Source organism: Gorilla gorilla, chromosome 15 (genome assembly GCF_029281585.2).
Source record: "Gorilla gorilla gorilla isolate KB3781 chromosome 15, NHGRI_mGorGor1-v2.1_pri, whole genome shotgun sequence".
Taxonomy (NCBI): domain Eukaryota; kingdom Metazoa; phylum Chordata; class Mammalia; order Primates; family Hominidae; genus Gorilla; species Gorilla gorilla.
In genome coordinates this window covers 36,403,634-36,422,484 of record NC_073239.2, presented here as the reverse complement: position 1 = coordinate 36,422,484, position 18,851 = coordinate 36,403,634, and the positions used below count along the sequence as shown (strand labels likewise).

General features: G+C 45.2%; 1 protein-coding gene across 4 annotated transcripts in view; it reads right to left on the bottom strand.

Annotated features, from left to right (window-relative positions):
• The window catches only part of TEP1 (telomerase associated protein 1), a 39,817-nt gene that overhangs the window by 10,639 nt on the left and 10,327 nt on the right, over positions 1-18,851 (bottom strand). For all 4 annotated transcript variants that reach the window (XM_063698284.1, XM_063698285.1, XM_063698286.1 and 1 more), the window contains 16 exons: positions 17,159-17,283; positions 16,686-16,843; positions 12,337-12,446; positions 11,575-11,665; positions 11,166-11,343; positions 7,329-7,497; positions 6,668-6,826; positions 6,411-6,488; positions 5,341-5,471; positions 4,969-5,028; positions 3,629-3,787; positions 2,158-2,334; positions 1,786-1,906; positions 697-821; positions 312-425; positions 103-220 (listed from right to left, as the gene is read on the bottom strand). In XM_063698284.1, coding sequence (XP_063554354.1) covers positions 103-220; positions 312-425; positions 697-821; positions 1,786-1,906; positions 2,158-2,334; positions 3,629-3,787; positions 4,969-5,028; positions 5,341-5,471; positions 6,411-6,488; positions 6,668-6,826; positions 7,329-7,497; positions 11,166-11,343; positions 11,575-11,665; positions 12,337-12,446; positions 16,686-16,843; positions 17,159-17,283 — 2,073 coding nt within the window. The remainder of the gene's footprint in view (positions 1-102; positions 221-311; positions 426-696; positions 822-1,785; positions 1,907-2,157; positions 2,335-3,628; positions 3,788-4,968; positions 5,029-5,340; positions 5,472-6,410; positions 6,489-6,667; positions 6,827-7,328; positions 7,498-11,165; positions 11,344-11,574; positions 11,666-12,336; positions 12,447-16,685; positions 16,844-17,158; positions 17,284-18,851) is intronic.

The window sequence follows — 18,851 nt, the reverse complement described above, 5'->3', positions numbered from 1 at the left end:
GCTAAAACTCACAGAGCCCCCGCCAAGCTACTTCCTCCCCAGGACAATCCAGACCACCCCATGTCCCTCTCCATGCCTCTGGTCACCAGTGCTTCTGCTGACCTGCAGGTAGAGCTTCTGGATCATATTCCATACATCCTGCAGAACCAACTGCCCAAACTCCTCCAGCCCACTAACATAGGGCCGGCCAGCTGCCACACCCCCCCACTCACAGGGGTATCTGTGGGCAAATCAAGCACAACCAGGTCAGAGCAGGCCCGGCTCCTCTCACCACATCTCTGTACAGGTGCTCCCTACCTCCCTCAGCTCACCTGCGGCAGGTGATCCCTTTCTGTCTGCTTAGGTAGCTCTTCAGTTCTGAGATCCGACATGCGGCCTCTTCAGACTCAGAAACAAAGTCAGATTTCCAGGCATCTGGCACAGAGCTGACCACCAAAGACCCCAAAAGTTGGCACAGACTCAGACCCCAGCCAGCCTCCCTCCACCAACCACCAGACATAGCTGTAATTTCCTGAAGCTCCTCAAGTAGAGAGCTCCTGACTCCAGCACCAAGGCTGATGTGGGGCTGCAAAGGCATGCTGAGTCCTGTTTCTGCCTCATAGCACTCCCCTTCTATACTCTGAATACTAAGGAGAGAAGACTGGCCTGTCTGGCCTTTTGGGGAAGGAGCCCCAACCTGCAGGCAACAGACAGTACCTGAGGAAGCTGGAATCCCGGAAGTAGATGAGAGCTTGGGCAGAGGGCTGCAGACGTTGGTTCCGGTTCAGGAACTGCATCACCTCCATCTCTGTCACAGAGCGCCCTGAAGGGTACTGCTGGGCCTGCGGGGAGGGCAGAGACAGTGAGTTTAGTCCTAGGCCACAGTGACCCTCCCTCCAGACCTGCCAGGGCCCCAGGCCTCCTGTATCTCTGATGTTCCTCTCTCCTTCCCTCCAGGCACAAGCAATAAAATATAGCTAATAGCTAATGTTTTTTATTTATTTATTTATTTTTTTCCTGGAACAAGGCACTAATAGCTAACATTCACTGAATGCCTGTAATGTATTGAGTATTCTGTTACAGACCTTTGATTTTGTTTTTTTTTTATTTTTTGTTTTTTTGAGACTGAGTTTTGTTCTTGTCACCCAGGCTGGAGTGCAATGGCGCAATCTTGGCTCACAGCAACCTCCGCCTCCTGGGTTCAAGCAATTCTCCTGCCTCAGCCTCCTGAGTAGCTGGGATTACAGGTGTCTACCACCAAGCCCAGCTAATTTTTGTATTTTTAGTAGAGACAGGGTTTCGCCATGTTGGCCAGGCTGGTCTCAAACTCCTGACCTCACGTGATCCACCCGCCTTGGTCTCCCAAACTGCTGGGATTATAGGCGTGAGCCACTGCACCTGGCCCTGTTACAGACTTTCAGTTCTCATAATAACTCTCCAATGTCAATGTCATTGCTTCTCTTTAATATAGGGAAATGGAGGCTAGGTCAGAGTAAGCTGCATCACACAAAGCCACACAACTTGTAGATGACAGAAGGGAGATCAGTACCCAGATCTATGTGATGGCAACACCTAAGCAGACCCACCCTCCTACTTTTGCTCTTGGCCAACCCCAGAGGCACTTCTCAAAGGACTTTTCTCATCTAGAGCATGGTCACTTGCAGTATCTTCAGCCCGTATTTCACTTCAAGTCTCAAGGACCTGCCTGTTCATAGTTGCAGGGTTTCTGACAGAGTGTGGCTTCTCCCAGCCTCTGCCCCAACCTTTGCTTCCTCCCCAGCCCTCCTCCAAACCTGTCTGCCTTACCCAGTGGAAGTGTGGATGGTCAGGAAGGTTGTAGCTGGGGGGAATGTATCCATAACGGGAGCCCAGAATCCCCACAAACAGCTGTGCGTTCTCCACCTCCCCAAGGCACACTTCCAGTTGTCTGTAGGCATGATGATAGGGACGTGTGGGAGACACTGGGGGCATGGTATCAGGGAACATAGGCACAAACAGGGAGATGGGGCCCTGACTCGCAACTGAGTAAAGAAAAGGTAGGCTGCTCTTGTTAGTATCCAAGGAGGGACTCCCGCCTTCACCCTCATCCATTCTTGCAGCCCCAACCATGCCCACCTCAGGTCCACCACTCAAGCCCCTCATCCCCGACCCAGCCCCTCTTCTCTGCAGCCCCCACACCTGTTCCTGCGGGTCTCCTCCTCAGTGACGCCCCAGCGGAGGTCGATTCCGTGAAGGCTGATACGGTGAGGGGCCGCTCGGGCCTGCAGTGCTGGCAGCACAGACCTCAGCAGCAGGTCCCGCTCCCCGTGCATGTCTCGGAAAGTGGATGAAATGAAAAGCCGGATGCTGCGCCATCTGGGGATAAGCAGAGAGCTGGGCTCAGTCTAGGAATGAGTCCCACCCCCCAATCCATAGACACTGCTGTGATCACCCTTTAGCACTGAGCACAAGCCAGGTACGACAGACAGCACACGGGTGCCCAGCAGGCCTTCAGAGAAGCACCTGCTAGTGGTCTCAACTGCAGGGCCCTGGAATTTAAAGCCCACTTGCTATTTCTTGTACACCTCTCTTTTTTCTGGTAATCATTTTTATATACTTACTGTTTGTTCATGACAGCACTGTGAGGTAAGCACTATCATTAGCTCCATTTTAGCAATCAAGAAACTATAACTTTTTTTTTTTTGAGACAGAGTTTTGCTCTTGTTGCCCAGGCTAGAGTAAAATGGCGTGATCTCGGCTCACTGCAACCTCTGCCTCCAGGGTTCAAGCAATTCTCCCACCTCAGCCTCCCCAGTAACTGGGATTACAGGCATGAGCCACCACACCCGGCTAATTTTGTATTTTTAGTAGAGACAGGGTTTCGTCATGTTGGACAGGCTAACCTTGAACTCCCGACCTCAGGTGATCTGCCCGCCTCGACCTCCCAAAGTGCTGGGATTACAGGCGTGAGCCACCGCGCCCAGCAAGAAACTATAGCTTTAAGAAATTAAGCAACTGGTCAGGCACGGTGGCTCACGCCTGTAATCCCAGCACTTCGGGAGGTCGAGGCGGGCAGATCACCTGAGGTCGGAAGTTCAAGGTTAGCCTGTCCAACATGACGAAACCCTGTCTCTACTAAAAATACAAAAAAAATATTAGCCGGGCATGGTGGCGGGCACCTGTAGTCCCAGCTACTCGGGAGGCTGAGGCAGGAGAATGGTGTGAACCCAGGAGGCAGAGCTTGCAGTGAGCCGAGATCACGCCACTGCACTTCAGACTGGGCGACACAGCGAGACTCCGTCTCAAAAAAAAAAAAAAAAAAAGAAAAGAAATTAAGCAACTAAGCCAGATTCAAACTACTATTTGGCAAAGCCACAGTGAAAAAGCCAGAACCTGTGCTCCTAAGCCCTCTGCCTATGCCCTGGCCATACGGCCATGATGTCTGCCGTCATCTTTGCATTCTGACTTCCTTTCCTCAGTAGAGAAAGGAAGGGCTTGCTCACAATCTGACAACTCCCTGTGGTAGAGAAACCTCCGCCTGAGAAAGAGGAAGCATGCCTTCATGAAGAGAACAAGCGGCACCTCACCAGCTAGAATTTCAGCCCCAGGGTTTCCCAAGGTTTGACTGCAGCCCCTCCCAATTCACAAAGGCATAGAAACACAGACTGACCCTTGCTGGGAAATAGGAGCCAAGGGGCTTGGAGTGTCCTCTTCCAGTGGCCGGAGAGACTGGACCCCTGTCTTTCCTGGGGGTGGTGGAATCTTGAATATTTTGTCCATTTGGCCCACATGTTCCAGAAGATGGGAGGCCCCATGCTCTGCAATGAACCTGACATAAATAACAAGATAAATGAGAGTAGAATACCACAGGTCGAAATCAGTGAGGTCTTCCAAAAAGGGCAGGGGGAAAAAGATATGTCCAGGTTTGGTCACCAGTTAAGTCAAGCTCCTTAAGAAGAGGACCATAAGCAGTTTATGCAGACTTAAAATAAATGAGAATGCAGAACCACAGGAATGAAGGAAAAGAGAAGCCCAGCTCTAGCCCCTCCTGCTGTGCATGGTAATCACAAACTTGCTGTTGGGCCGGGGCAACGGGCTAGGGAAAGGTGTAAAGATTAAAGCCATCCCAGTCTGGGCTTGAGCAGCTCTGTGCCAGCCATAAAGGCCCCCTGGAGAAGGAGGAATGTGCCTGAGGCTTCCTCATAGGAGTTGAGGGAAATGGATGGTATCCAGAGGAAAAGCCAGGGGAGAAAACAAGTAAATAAGAAGGCAAAGGATGGAGAGACAGAGAAAAAAAACGTGAAAAGATTTCTATAATTTTAGCTTAAATAGACGTAATTTTCTCCGGATCAAGAATTGAACAGAAGCCACAGTGACATGGCCAACTCTTGACAGTGAAATCTCCCATGTCCCCTTTCTTCTTTCCTACTGGATATAATACAAACTTGGCTGAATACCAAGATGGCTGGAGCTCAGGCAGACATATTGAATTATGAGGTAGAAGCTGAGTATTTGAGGATCATGGAGCAATAAGAGAGAAAGTGCCTGGGTCCCTGTGACACTGTGTTGCTGCTATGCCTGGATGGCTGTAAAAGAGGAGTGAACTACCTTACTTTAAAAAAGAAGTGACTGGAGCCGGGTGCGGTGGCTCACGCCTGTAATCCCAGCACTTTGGGAGGCTGAGGTGGGTGGATCACAAGGTCAGGAGTTCAAGACCAGCCTGACCAACATGGTGAAACCCCGTCTCTACTAAAAATACAAAAATTAGCCGGGCATGGTGGTGCATGTCTGTAGTCCCAGGTACTCGGGAGGCGGAGGCAGGAGGATCGCTTGAACCCAGGAGATGGAGGTTGCAGTGAGCCAAGATTGTGCCACTGCACTCCAGCCTGAGCGACAGAGTGAGATTCTGTCTTTAAAAAAAAAAAAAAAAAAAAAAAAAAGTGACTGGAGTAATCTCCCAAAAACTTTCCAACAAAGTATCCAACCCTTCAGTATCCATTCTGTACTCACTTCAGTATCGCATCAGTACAGCCTGAGAGTGTCACATCATTGGGATTCAAATCTGTTGACCTGGCAAAGGAAGAAGCAGTCATTAACCATCACAAACAATACCTGGAACACAGTCACTGCCCACTAACATCCCAAGATGAAAACCCCACTTCTGCACCTTTAATAGGGTTATGTGGTAGGCTAGGGCTAGGGTGGACTCTCACGGAGGGGTACAGAGTTAGGCTAAAGTATCCACCTGAAGTGCAACAGAGGTAAGAAGGCAGAGTTGGGGAGATCCCTGCCAAGTGGGAGTGTCCTACGCTTTGGCAGGCGTAGAGAGGAAATGTAGACCACTGATTTCTGACACTGGGCAGGAAGTATAAGCACCCTTACAGGTATTGTACCCTTCTTAGGAGGATACCAACAAAGAGGCACTTGGAATTCACACGCTGCCAGTAAAGCTGTTTGGCCACATTTATCATTCCATCATCCATGCTTTGGCCAAGGAGGATGACCCTGTCCACCTGTAAGATGAAAGGGGAGAAGATGCTAGAGAAGGGATGCTAGACAGCCCAGGACATTAAGATATGAGCTTTCTGAGGACAGGAGGATTAGGAGAACTCTGAGAGGAGTACCTCTCCTGAGAGCACATAGAATGAGGGAAGCCACTGCATTTTAACTTACAGGGGACATCAAAGTGGAGGTTGGAGTGGGGCAGTGGTATACTGTAGCTGGCTCATTCAGGCTCAAGAGAGCTGATTGTTAAGTTTTCAGGAAGTTTGTGGGCAGTTGTTAAAGATGGACATTACTAAATATTAAATTGTATACATTTAAAAAATTAAATAAGTTATATTTAAAACAAATGTGGCTGGGCATGTTGACACACACCAGTAGTCCCAGCTACTTGGGAGGCTGAGGCAGGAGAATCACTTGAGCCCAGGAGTTTTAGTCACAGTGAGCTATAATCGAGCCACTTCACTCCAGCCTGGGCAACGGAGTGAGACCCTGTCTCAAAAAATAAAAATCAGAAAATAAAACAAATGTAATAAATACTCAAAATGTATAACTTCCTAATAATTTTACTACATTTTACTATTATCTACGCATGCTTATTTACATCTACTGTATCAGGAGTGTGAGAATACTACACAGCAGTGTGCTCCTGAGCGTCTTTTCCCAACTCTATGTTCAGTAGCATCATGTCGATAGCTCGAAATCAGCCACGGTAGGACTGTTTACACCATGGAAATTTAGCAGATGCTATAACCAAGGCTTATTTTTCTAGGAAGCTGGTTGTTAGATATTCAGCAGCACACCACTGGGTAGGGGGTTGTAGCCAGTAGAGCTGATCTGACTATTGTATGTGGTTGGAGAAGTCAGCTCTAAAGGTCAAGAAATGAAATATATCAGTTGCAGAGGAAAATGTCGGGGAGGGAGAGGGTTTCTCAGGGATTAATACTCACAGGAACCCTTTGGCCAGCCAGAGACAGCAGGTATTTCCCAAAAGTATTCAGGGACCATCCATCATTTTCATCAAACTCCTGAAGGAAAGAGACTTCATGTTATGTGGTTGCACAGTAAGCAACAAACACTGCAGTCTTGCAGTCTGCTTGGGAAATCTTCAGAACTGTGTATTATCTGTGCCTTTACCAAATATCTGGGCTATTCCCAGGCCTGTGTCCTTCATGTATTTTTGGATGGTGGGTGTTGAGTGTCTGACCTGGACTTGAGCCTGGAGCTTGATGGCAGTCTTCAGGATGCCTTCTTCTGCCTTAAGCACTGCAGTCTTCAGAGTGTCACCTCCACACAGCACGACATCCACCTGCTCCGCCCTCGTGATCATCATCCCAATCAACAGCAGCGCATAGTTCAGCGGGGGCTGATTGGACAAGTGTCAGGGGAAATAAAGCTCCCCTGGTTTGGAATTCACCCTTGCCCAGCCAGCCCTGGAGGCCAAACCCTTCCATTGGTTAGAGGGAATAAGAAAAGGCGTAAAATCCCAAGTTAGGAGGGGTCAGCTTCAGCAGCCCTCAGGAGGAGCTGACTGTGGAGGGAGGAAAAGAGGAGCCAGGATCCCTGCCCAAATTCAACACCGGGATGTAGTGAGGTGAAAGTGAGACATATTTTGGTGATGCAAATTTAGAGAGTATCAAGTACCAGCCAAAGGTGAAATGTTAGTATTATAATCCATAAACCTGGTTGAAACAACATCGTAGGAATTGCCCCTAGGAACCAAGGACTGATACTTGGAAGCAAATTCATATCATTTATTTCAGTCTGAGTGTTTGCCTGGGTAAACCAGCTCTGGGAACAGGATACTGCTCAGGATCCCCAGCATTCTACCAACCCAACCCCTTGGAGGATGCTTTTTATTTTCTTACCCCTTGTGGGTTGCTCTTTGGACAGAGCCTGTCTGCATTAGCATCTGTCAGATAGACCAAGACAGTGCGGCCTGGCAGCAGGGGCAGGCTGTGCTTCACAGAGAGGTTCACAGCTGTCTCTAGGGCCTGTCGGTACCTGTTCAGCATCTCACCATCATATTTCCACTGTCTACATGCAAGAAAGACACAGACACAGGGGCTCAGGGACTTATCTGCCACTTAGAGGCAGACGGGGAGATGAGAAGTTGCCACTAAGTATTGAGTCTTCTCCCTCCCTCAAGCACCACACCCCCTTCCACAGCCCACTCCATTTCTGGTGTAGAGGACTGGGAGAGAGCTTCCCTCTGCCCCCATCCTATAGGATTCTTCTAATCCACACTCACAGTAGGAGAGGCGAAGTCACCTGTAGACCCACTAGCTACACTTACCACATGAATCCATTCTTACTTCATGAAGCAAGATTCAATGGCTACATAGTTTTAAATTGTATTTTAAAACACAAATGCTAACTCCTTACTCTGAAAACGGGCAATTAAAGGAGAATAAATTGAATATTCATCCCACCTTTCCCATACAATCTATTTCCGGGTAACTAAATAAATATAGTTGATAAGGGAGGCTGTTTTTAAAATTCCAGTTAAAAAATATGCAGGAATGATAAAACCCTCATTCTGCAACCGCCAATGAAACAACTGGTTCACGCAAAGATCACCAATGGATGAGCATTAACTACTGTGGAGAGATTAGGCTATTACTACCTAAAAGTGCTGATCAATGTTAGCATTACTGAGTAGTGGTCCCATTTAAATAGTATATATACAGGGTCACCTATGAACTACTTGGCAAATCTAAATCTGTTCAAGGCTTTAGAGCTAATGCCCAGTGAACATGAAACAGAAAAACAAGTTAGATGACATCATGAGGAAGGAGGCAAATCCAGAATATGGGATATTCTTTGGGGTCCCTGAACCTGGTTTCACAGTAGCTCAATGCCATAAGAACAATTAAAAGGTTAAAAGTGACATAACAGACTTAACAACCAAATGTAATGTGTATACCTTGTTTAGATCTTGATTTGAATAAAACTGTGAAATGATATTTTTAAACAATTGGAAAATTTGAATATGGACTAAATAACAGATGATTTCACCCAGGAATTATTTTTACTTTTGTCAGGTATATTAATGACATTCTCATTGTATAAAAAATGTCCCTTTTTAAAGAAACACACACGAAATAAGGAAAGGTGAAATAAAATGTGTCTTATTATTTGACATTTGTTTTAAAAATATCTTCAAAAGAAAAGAAAAAGAAAAAAAGATCAGTAAAGAAAATGTAAGCCGGGCACGGTGGCTCACGCCTATAATCCCAACACTTTAGGAGGCCGAGGCGGGCGGATCACAAGGAGATCGAGACCATCCTGACTCACATGGTGAAACCCCATCTCTACTAAAAAAAATACAAAAAAATTAGCCGGGCGTGGTGGTGGGTGCCTGCAGTCCCAGCTACTCGGGAGGCTGAAGCAGGAGAATGGTGTGAACCCAGGAGGTGGAGCTTGCAGTGAGCCGAGATTGTGCCACTGCACTCCAGCCTGGGCGACAGAGCAAGACTGTGTCTCAAAAAAAAAAAAGAAAATGTAATAAAATCTAGATAATCACTGAATCTGACAGTTTTATGGAAGTCTATTATATTTTTATTACTTGTGTGCATATTTAAAGTTTTTTATACTAATTTTTTAATCTAGCAAAATCAGTAGTCTTCCCAGCACTATCCAATACAATTCAATTACAATTAAATCAAATTAAACTTAAATTATACACATATAATTTTCTAATAGTCACATTTTAAACAGTAAAAATAAATTGGTGAAATTAACTTTTCTTTAAGAGACAAGACAGGCATGGTGGCTCACGCCTGTAATCCCAGTACTTTGGGAGGCCGAGGTAGTTGGATCACTTGAGGTTGGGAGTTTGAGAGCAGCCTGGCCAACAGGGTGAAACCCTGTCTCCACTAAAAATACAAACATTAGCGGGGTGTGGTGGCATGCACCTGTAATCCCAGCTACTTGGGAGTCTGAGGCACGAGAATCACTTGAACAGGGGAGGCAGAGGTTGCAGTGAGCTGAGATCACACCAGCCTGGGTGACGAAGTGGGACTTTGTCTCAATTAAAAAAAAAAAAAGAGCCAGGGTCCTTAGCTAATGCCTATAATCTCAGCACTTTGGTTTGGGAGGCCAAGGTGGTTGGATCGCTTGAGCTCAGGGGTTTGAAACCAGCCTGGGTAACATGGTGAAACCCTAACTCTACAAAAAATACAAAAAATAGCTGGGTGCAGTGGTGTGTGCCTATAATCCCAGCTACTTGGGAGGCTGAGGCAGGAGAATCACTTGAGCCCGAGAGGTAGAGGTTGCAGTGAGCTGGGATTGTGCCATTGCACTCCAGCCTGGGTGATGGGAATAAAATCCTGTCTCAAAAAAAAAAGGGACAGGGTCTTCCTCTGTTGCCTAGTCTGTGCAGTGGCATGATCATAGCTCACTGCAGCCTCAAATTCCTGAGCTCAAGAGATCCCAGCACCTCAGCCTCCCAAGTAGGTGGGACTGCAAGTGCAAGCACCTGCACCTGGCTAAAATTAATTTAATACTGCATTTTATTTAACCCAATATATGAAAACATTTTCATGTCAGCCTGTAATTAATACAAAAATTATGAATATTTCACACTCTTTTTTCAGACTGCCTTCAAAACCTAGCATGTCTCAACTCAGACTTCACTAGCATATTTCAACTGCTAAATAGCCACATGTGGCTAGTGGCTACATTGGTCAGCACACAAATACCATTTGGACTGGCCCCTTGGGCTTTTTTTTTTTTTTTTTTTTTTTTTGAGACAGAGTCTCACTCTTGTTGCCCAGGCTGGAGTGCAATGGCGCGATCTCAGCTCACAGCAACCTCCGCCTCCCGGGTTCAAGTGATTCTCCTGCCTTAGTCTCCCAAGTAGCTGGGATTACAGGCACCCACCACCATACCCAGCTAATTTTTGTATTTTTAGTAGACAGGGGGTTTCACCATGTTGGCCAGGCTAGTCTCAAACTCCTGACCTCATGATCCGCCTGCCTCGTGATCCACCTGCCTCGGCCTCCCAAAGTTCTGGGATTACAGGCGTGAGCCACCACACCCGGCCAGGCTTGATTCTTAAATGGCCCTCTGTTCAGCTACTGATTCAGGAGATTCCTAGTTACTGAGCCCTCTAGAAAGTTAAGTGAGTCCTGTGTTTGTTTTGAGTAAAAATAAGTGTAAGATACTGATGAACCACTTAAAAAGACAGCTGAGACTTCATCAAGCCTACAAAACAGATGGTACATCTGTCTTTGAGCCTGCTGATGGTAACTATCTTTGTGTGTATTTCAAAATACACACACACACAACAAAAACAAAAAAGATGAATGGGTCAAAAAATACAGAAAGAGATAGAAACAAAAAGAAAAACAAACATGTCACAGAAAAGAAAAAGAAAACCATGAATCAGAGCAGAAGCAGAGAGGACACCAGCATACACCACCATACATCAGCAGAACTAAAAGAAAGGAATCTACATAAACCAATAAAACAATCACAGATAATAGAGTGGAGGTCCAGGAGTAGACTTTGTTTCACGATCTCTCTTTAGGACAATGTTAAAGACAAGGTGTGCTGTGCAAGAAACCAGGCAGTTCTGAGCCACTGCGATGACTGACAAGCAAACCTTTACAGAAAAACAGTTGGGCTTCCCAGATGACTTCCAACCTGTGCCAGGGTAGCCCCGATTGCCCACCCTTGGCTCCCAGACAGTGCATACATACCTGGCCTTATGTACTCTCAGCTTCTCCCTCTTGAGCTGCTCATACAACACAGGTATCCTCATTGCCATCCGAAGCTGCTGACGGCTTAGGTGGCAAAGAAACCTCCGCCTGGGACGGTTCTTTTCATTTCTAGTTAGTATCCGCCTCATCAGTGTTATATTCGAAGGAAAGGGCAATGCTGTATGATGACAGGTAAATTTCCGAGTTAGGCAGCTTCTATTCCCTCATCTTTTCCTACCAGTAATGTGACCTGAGCCCCAACCCTTGGGGCTGGCAAGTGCCTGACCTCTGCCCCCCACCCCGATACACCCTGAGACTGCAAAGCAAGAGGCTAAAAATATTGGTGCTGCTGCTTCATTTATCATCAGATGTGGGAGGCAAAGAGGAGTTGGAAGAAAGGGGAGAATACCTTGATTTCTGAGTTGAGCCTCGAGGGCATCAATGGCATCATGGGCGTTAAGAAATCTGAATGGAAACTGCCGACTGTGGATCACCGACTTCTAGAAAGCAAAGGAGGGAGGGGTCATGAGCACAGGAGCCGGGAGTATGGGGGGCTTCAGGGGTCCACTCTATTAGCTTTGTGGGAAGGTACTGAAGGACAAAATGAACTTAGACAAGAGATATAGAAAAGGGGTAATAAGAAGAAAGAAAAAAGTCATCATTTTAGGATGTGAGAAAAGGTAACAAAAGAAGAGAAAGTAACAGAAGGAGCCCCGTTTCTTTTAAGACTCCCTCTGGGCGGGGTGTGGTAGCTCACGCCTGTAATCCCAGCACTTTGGGAGCCTCAGGCAGGTGGACTGCCTGGGCTCAAGAGTTTGAGACCAGCCTTGCCAACATGGCAAAACCCCATCTCTATAAATAAAAAACAAAGACTCCTTCTGAAATCAGTTACATCACACAAGTGTCTCTTCCTGGTAAGTCACTGAGCTCAGAAAATTAAAATGAAAGTTCTTATACTCTACTGTAACTTCTCAAAGGATTTACTGAACCCCCAAACTTATCTCCCTCAACCTATCTGTATTCCCAGATCTACTTACAGCCCACATGGAAACAGCTTGAGGGCCGTACCTGCCTCTGCCACCTGAAAAAGCCTGGCCTCTAAAGCAGCAGTGGCCTCTCAACGTGCACATCTAGTTGCTGGGCCCCATGGCTACCAGCCCCTCACACATACCGCATGCTGGAGTCTCTGGAGAATGAGCTCATGGTGGCGGGAACTGATTCCAACCCGCAGCAGGTTGCACAGGTTCCGAAGCATGGCCATGAAGGGAAGCTTCCCATTTTCTGTGGAATGTGGGGCATAGAGTGAGAAAAACAAATGAGAAGGCCAGGCACAGTGGCATGCACCTATAATCTCAGCTACCAAGGAGGCTGAGACAGAAGGATCACTTGAGCCCAGAACCCGGGAATTAGAGTCCAGCCTGGGCAACATAACAAGACTGTCTCAAAAAAAAAAGCAAATGAGGGATGATTAGAGAGAGGTCAGAGACCAGAGCAAGAAGTTCAGAAACCAGGCATGTAGAAAGTCCAAGATAGAGGAAGTGAGGAATTCACATACAATCTACCCTACTCAAAATGTTTTAAAGGCTTGGAAAGATTAAAAACAGGGTTGGCCCAAAGTTTGGAACAAAATTTATGCAACACTGTTTATGGGATGGCTGTTATGTTACCACTTAATCTGTTGGCTCTAGCCCTAAGATTGGGTTCAACTGGCAAAATGTATTATCTACTCTAGAGCAAAGGTTTCTAAACTTTTTAGATGGCCAAAAGAGAAATTTCGTAGTGTAAGTTGATTTATGAAGTATATACTAACATAATGTAGTACATTCATTCGTTAATATTTCAAGGCACAATATCCATTTAAAAGAAGGTTCACCATTTATGAAACCCCGTCTCTACAAAAATACAAAAATTAGCCAGGCATGGTGTCTGGTGCCTCTAATCCCAGCCACTCGGAAGGCTGAGTCAGGAGAATCACTTGAAACCAAAAGGCGAAGGTTGCAGTGAACCGAGATCACGCCACTGCACTGCAGCCTGGGTGACAAAGCAAGACTCTGTCTCCAAAAAAAAAAGTTCACCATTTATAATGATGAATGTATGTAAATCCATATTTGAAATAGTCTTCATAATTTGTAAGCTTCTTACCCAATTTCTTCTATTTGATTAGTCATTACTTTTTTTGCTTAAATATAGGTGAAAAAGATTTGCACTGGAGATAGAATTTCACCTCTGACCTCTGTCACTTCCTTATTGTTCCCTTGTCCCTGTGTTATTAATATTATCTTCAAGCCATAGTTTCTTTTCTTTTTTTTTTTGAGATGGAGTCTCACTCTGTCACCCAGGCTAGAGTGTGGTGGTGCAATCTCAGCTCACTGCAACCTCTGCTTCCTGGATTCAAGCAATTCTCCTGCCTCAGCCTCCGAGTAGCTGGGATTACAAGTGCTCACCACCATGCCTGGCTAATTTTTGTATTTTTAGTAGAGACAGGGTTTCACCATGTTGGCCAGGCTGGTCTCGAACTCCCGATCTACAGTGATCTGCCCGCCTCGGCCTCCCAAATTGCTGGGATTACAGGCGTAAGCCACCATGCCCAGCCCATAGTTTCTTAATAATAATATTTTTAAGGTTTATATCAATTTTAGGCCGGGCGCAGTGGCTCACGCCTGTAATCCCAGCACTTTGGGAGGCCGACTCAGGCAGATCACGAGGTCAGGAGATCAAGACCATCCTCGCTAACACGGTGAAACCCCATCTCTACTAAAAATACAAAAATTAGCCGGGCGTGGTGGCGGTCGCCTGTAATCTCAGCTAATCAGGAGGCTGAAGCAGGAGAATCACTTGAACCTGGGAGGCGGAGGTTGCAGTGAGCCGAGGTCGCGCCATTGCACTCCAGCCTGGGCATCAAAGTGAGACTCCGCCCAAAAAAAAAAAAAGGTTTATATCAATTTTAGACAGTTAATTTGGTTAATACTGAATAATATAATTCCAAATCCATCTACAATTGAAAGATAAATTGCTATAAGTCAAATTATATAGAAACCAAAATTTAAAAAAAAAAGAGTGAAGGGGTGCCATTAATGCCCTCAGATTGTGGATGCTCAGAAAACCTCAACTATTACACATAACACATAACACTGTATCATATGGATTCAGTGACTATGCGGGTTCAATCTGCATGGTAAATACTGGGAAAATTCTTTTCTTTTAGATAAAAGTAAACATAAATAGGAGGTGTGATTTTCTTTTCCTGGACAGAGGTGCATTCAAACCACTTTAGAGGCCAGGCCTGTCACCGTGCCTTGTGCACCAGCCCACACCATCAGCAGCTTCATCAGGTAAATGCTGCTCCCTTTGTAAAGGGGATGTAAGTCTTAATTGAATTATAGCTGGAAGCTTTCAGCCCTCTGGAAGTCTTGGGATTCTCCAGTCATCATTCTTTTTTTTTTATTTTTGAGATGGAGTCTGTCTCTGTCACTCAGTGGCACAATCTTGGCTCGCTGCAACCTCCACTTTCCAGGCTCAAGCAATCCTCCTGCCTCAACCTCCCAAGCAGCTGGGACCACAGACATCAACCACCATGCCCAGCTAATTTTTCTATTTTTGGTTAGAGACGGGGTTTCACCATGTTGCTCAGGCTGGTCTCAAACTCCTGAGCTCAAGTGATTTGCCCGCCCCAGCCTCCCAAAGTGCTGGGATTACAGGCGTGAGCCATGGTGCCTGGCCTCCAGTCATAATTCTGATTCACAAACTGTATGGAACAATTAGGTTGTATATGTACTGTAAATGAACTATTGCATCCATTGTCGACTCAAGTTTTTTCCACTGTTACTATGTATAAAAGGTTTTCTAGATCATTTTTGATAAGAAATTAAGTCCAATATCATACTGGTGATATTAGAAAATAAACTGGACATTTATCTTTCAGATTGCAAAATTCACTAATTTCATTCCAAAAAACTGTTAATGAGTTATGGGATTAATGAGATCTGTGGTCTCCAAAAAGGGTTCTGTATACCCAATTACATTTTATCTTATATTTTATACTTATATCTTTTTTTATATTTCCTTTTATTTATTTATATTTATTTTTGGCTGGGCACAGTGGCTTACATCTGTAATCCCAGCAATTGGAGACCAGCCTTGGCAAAAAAGTGAGGCCCTGTTTCTTAAAAAAAAAAAAAAAAAAAAAAAAAAAAAAAGTACATATACATGTATTCTGGTGTATCCTAAAAATTGTTTTTGTAGTATATGATTAAAAAAAAGAAACACTAGCCACCACGGGATTAGACTATGGGCATTTGCCTCAACCAGGATAAATGACATTAAAAGAATAAATTTACACGTCCTTACATTTTCAGGGACAGTGGTTCTCAACCAGAGGGAGGAAGTGGAGATGGGTGCATATAGAATTATCTTCATATGGCTGGGCGTGGTGGCTCACGCCTATAATCCCAGCACTTTGGGAGGCCGAGGCGAGTGGATTACTGGAGGTCAGGAGTTCAAGACCAGCCAATATGGTGAAACCCCGTCTCTACTAAAAATACAAAATTAGCTGGGCATGGGGGCATGCGCCTGTAATCCCAGCTACTCGGGAGACTGAGGCAGGAGGCAGAAGTTGCAGTGAGCCAAGATTGCGCCACTGCATTCCGGCCTGGGCAAAAAGAGCAAAACTCCGTCTCAAAAAAAAAAAAAAGAATTATCTACATATACCGGCTTCTATCCAGGCCCCTTTATTCTACTCCACCCCAAGTGGTTTCAACCATCAGGGAAGAAGAGGCTGTCAACTGGGGGCAGGTGTGTGTGTGTATGTGTGTTTGTGTGTGGGTGCGTGTGTGTGTGTGTGCAGTGGCTCATGGCTATAATTCCAGCACTTTGGGAGGCCAAGGGAGGAGAAATGCTTCAGGCCATGAGTTTGAGACCAGCCTGGGCAACATTACAAAGACCTTGTCTCTAAAATTTAAAAAGAAAAGTAAAAATTTTATAAAGTAAAAAACGAAAGAAAGAGCCTGCTATAGTTAAAAGTAGACCAAAAAAAAAAAAAAAAACAGAGAAAGAGAAAACTGAAGATAACTTGGTCCTCCTCTATTTGATTTTTTTTTTTTTCTGTATCAGTGTGGGCAAATTACCTAAAACTTCCATGTCCTAAATACAATATGAGGTTCTGTACAGATTCCAATATGCCATGTGCATGTGCCAGTCATACCTTTTTTGGAATGAGTTACAGAGATATTGATATGAGTACAATGAGAGAGAAGGTACTTTTGTCATATGTTGATAAAAACTTGTACATCACCTAACTACATCTGGTATAATGATCTATGATGCCAACATCACTCAAAGCAGGTACCACTGTTTACTTTGGTGTAGTCAATGGCAGACCTTATAAATCAAATCATTTTCAGTAATACAACCAGGCAAAGTAATAACTTCATCATTCCACAGAAATCTTCTAGTGAGGATCTAAAATATGGAGGCATAAATGGGGAAGAGAAGGAGGGAATGTGATGGTCAAGGTCACTCTACCAATGAGTTCCTCCCAGACCGACGCTTTGTTCCCCCGTAGGCTCAGCTCCCGCTCCCAGGTCTCTGGCCTAGACAGCTTCATCCTCTTCCCAGCTCTGCTAGAATCCCAAGGCCCAGGAAGGCGACTTCGAGAAAAGAGCTGTAGGTTGGAGGGGTATCTGAGGATAGGGAAGAAAGAGGTCTATCATTTCAGAGTCAGCAAGAAAATAACTCAGAAAAGGAAAGGTGAGTTATGTTTACAGGGCATGTCTGCCCAAATATGCCTAAAAATAACTCAGAAAAGGAAAGGTGAGTCATGTTTACAGGTGAGTCAGAAAAGGAAAGGCAGCAATTGGAAAGGCAGTCATGTCTACAGGGCATGTCTGTCTAAAGTCATGTTGCTGGGTTTGAGAACTACTGGGATGGGGGCCACGGATGTTGAAAAGTTAAGGAATTACTTAGATGGAATGCATGCTCAGGGTGCAGCTTCTCACCTGTAACCCAGCAGGGCTTGAACGTGCTGGGCAGGCTTGTGGATGTGCAGTCGCTGAACCAGCTTCTTCAGGGTGAACCTTGGAGGATTCTTTTTCTCTGACACTGTATCACCGGCCTTCTCAAACTGTGGAAACATCCCCAAGTCCCACAGGGGTCCTTTCATCCATGACCATGGGAACTTTCTTCAATAAAGCAGATTGTAAGACCATCCGATCCCTATGTGGTAATTTCTTTCTTCAAAATAGATTTGGCCAAGGAGTAGGAATAGAGGGTACAAATCTCTGGCAACAAGAGCTCCCATGGTAAGCAGCACAGGATGGCAACTCTTTGGGGTCACTGTTTCATTCACACAAGCAGTTAACATGGGTTGACTGGCTTGTGAGAAACAAGGTGGGGATAGAATAACACAGGACAGCTTTGTTTGTAGAGGAGGGGAAAGGGAAAATCAGCTCCGATTTAAATCACTAAGACTCTTAATAGATAAATAGAGAAATGAGCACAATGCAGGCTACGAGGAGTTTAAAAACTAAAGTAGGCAGGGCGTGGTGGCTCATGCCTGTAATCCTAACACTTTGGGAGGCCAAGGCAGGTGGATCATTTGAATCCCAGCTACTCGGGAGGGAAGAGTAGGAGGTCAGGAGTTTGAGACCAGTCTGACCAACATGGTGAAACCCCGTCTCTACTAAAACTACAAAAAAATTAGCTGGCATGGTGGTGGATGTCTGTACTCCCAGCTACTCGGGAGGCTGAGGCAGGAGAATTGCTTGAACCCAGGAGGTGGGGATTGCAGTAAGCCAAGACAGCACCACTGCACTCCAGCCTGGGCTACAGAGCAAGACTTCGTCTCAAAAATAAATAAATAAATAAAAACTAAAAGTAGGTAGCTTTCAGCATCTTCTATGGCAGAAGAACTAAATTTAGGATATATTAATAGGATGAAGAGAAAAGACGAGTTGACCAACTGAGAAAGCGTTTTTTCTTATAATGCTAATATATATTTTCCTAATCATCTGTTTTAATAATGATGATGGTAGTGATAGCTAACACTTATTTACTTCCAGGAATTGTTAGAAATACTTTAAATATAGTAACTTATTTAATCTTTATGACAACCTAACAATGTAGGTTCTGCTTTTATTCCCATTTAATATGTGAGAAAACTGAGGCAAGAGAGGTTAAATCATTTGACCAATGTCTCATAGCCAGTAAGGGGTGGATGGAAGATTCAAAGCCAGGTGACATGAATCCAGATTCTATGCTCTTAAATGCTATGTACAATACCTTATTTGTCCGAAAGTAAAAAGAATTTGTTTGGTTTGTTTTTAAAACTTCCTGTGAAAGGTATATATTTCATAATGTTTTTAACTCACTTATCCAACTTTACTGACATGTCACCCAGCAGTAAAGTACAATACCAGCTGGGTGTGGTGGCTCACATCTGTAATTCCAGCACTTTGGGAGGTCAAGGCGGGTGGATCACGAGGTCAGGAGTTCAAGACCAGCCTGGCCAACATGGTGAAACCCCATCTCTACTAAAAACACAAAAATTAGCCGGGTGTGGTGGCACACGCCTGTAGTCCCAGCTATTCAGGAGGCTGAGGCAGGAGAATCGCTTGAGCCTGTGAGGTGGAGGTTGTAGTGAGCCAAGACCGTGCCACTGCAGCACTCCAGCCTGGGCCACAGTGCATAACT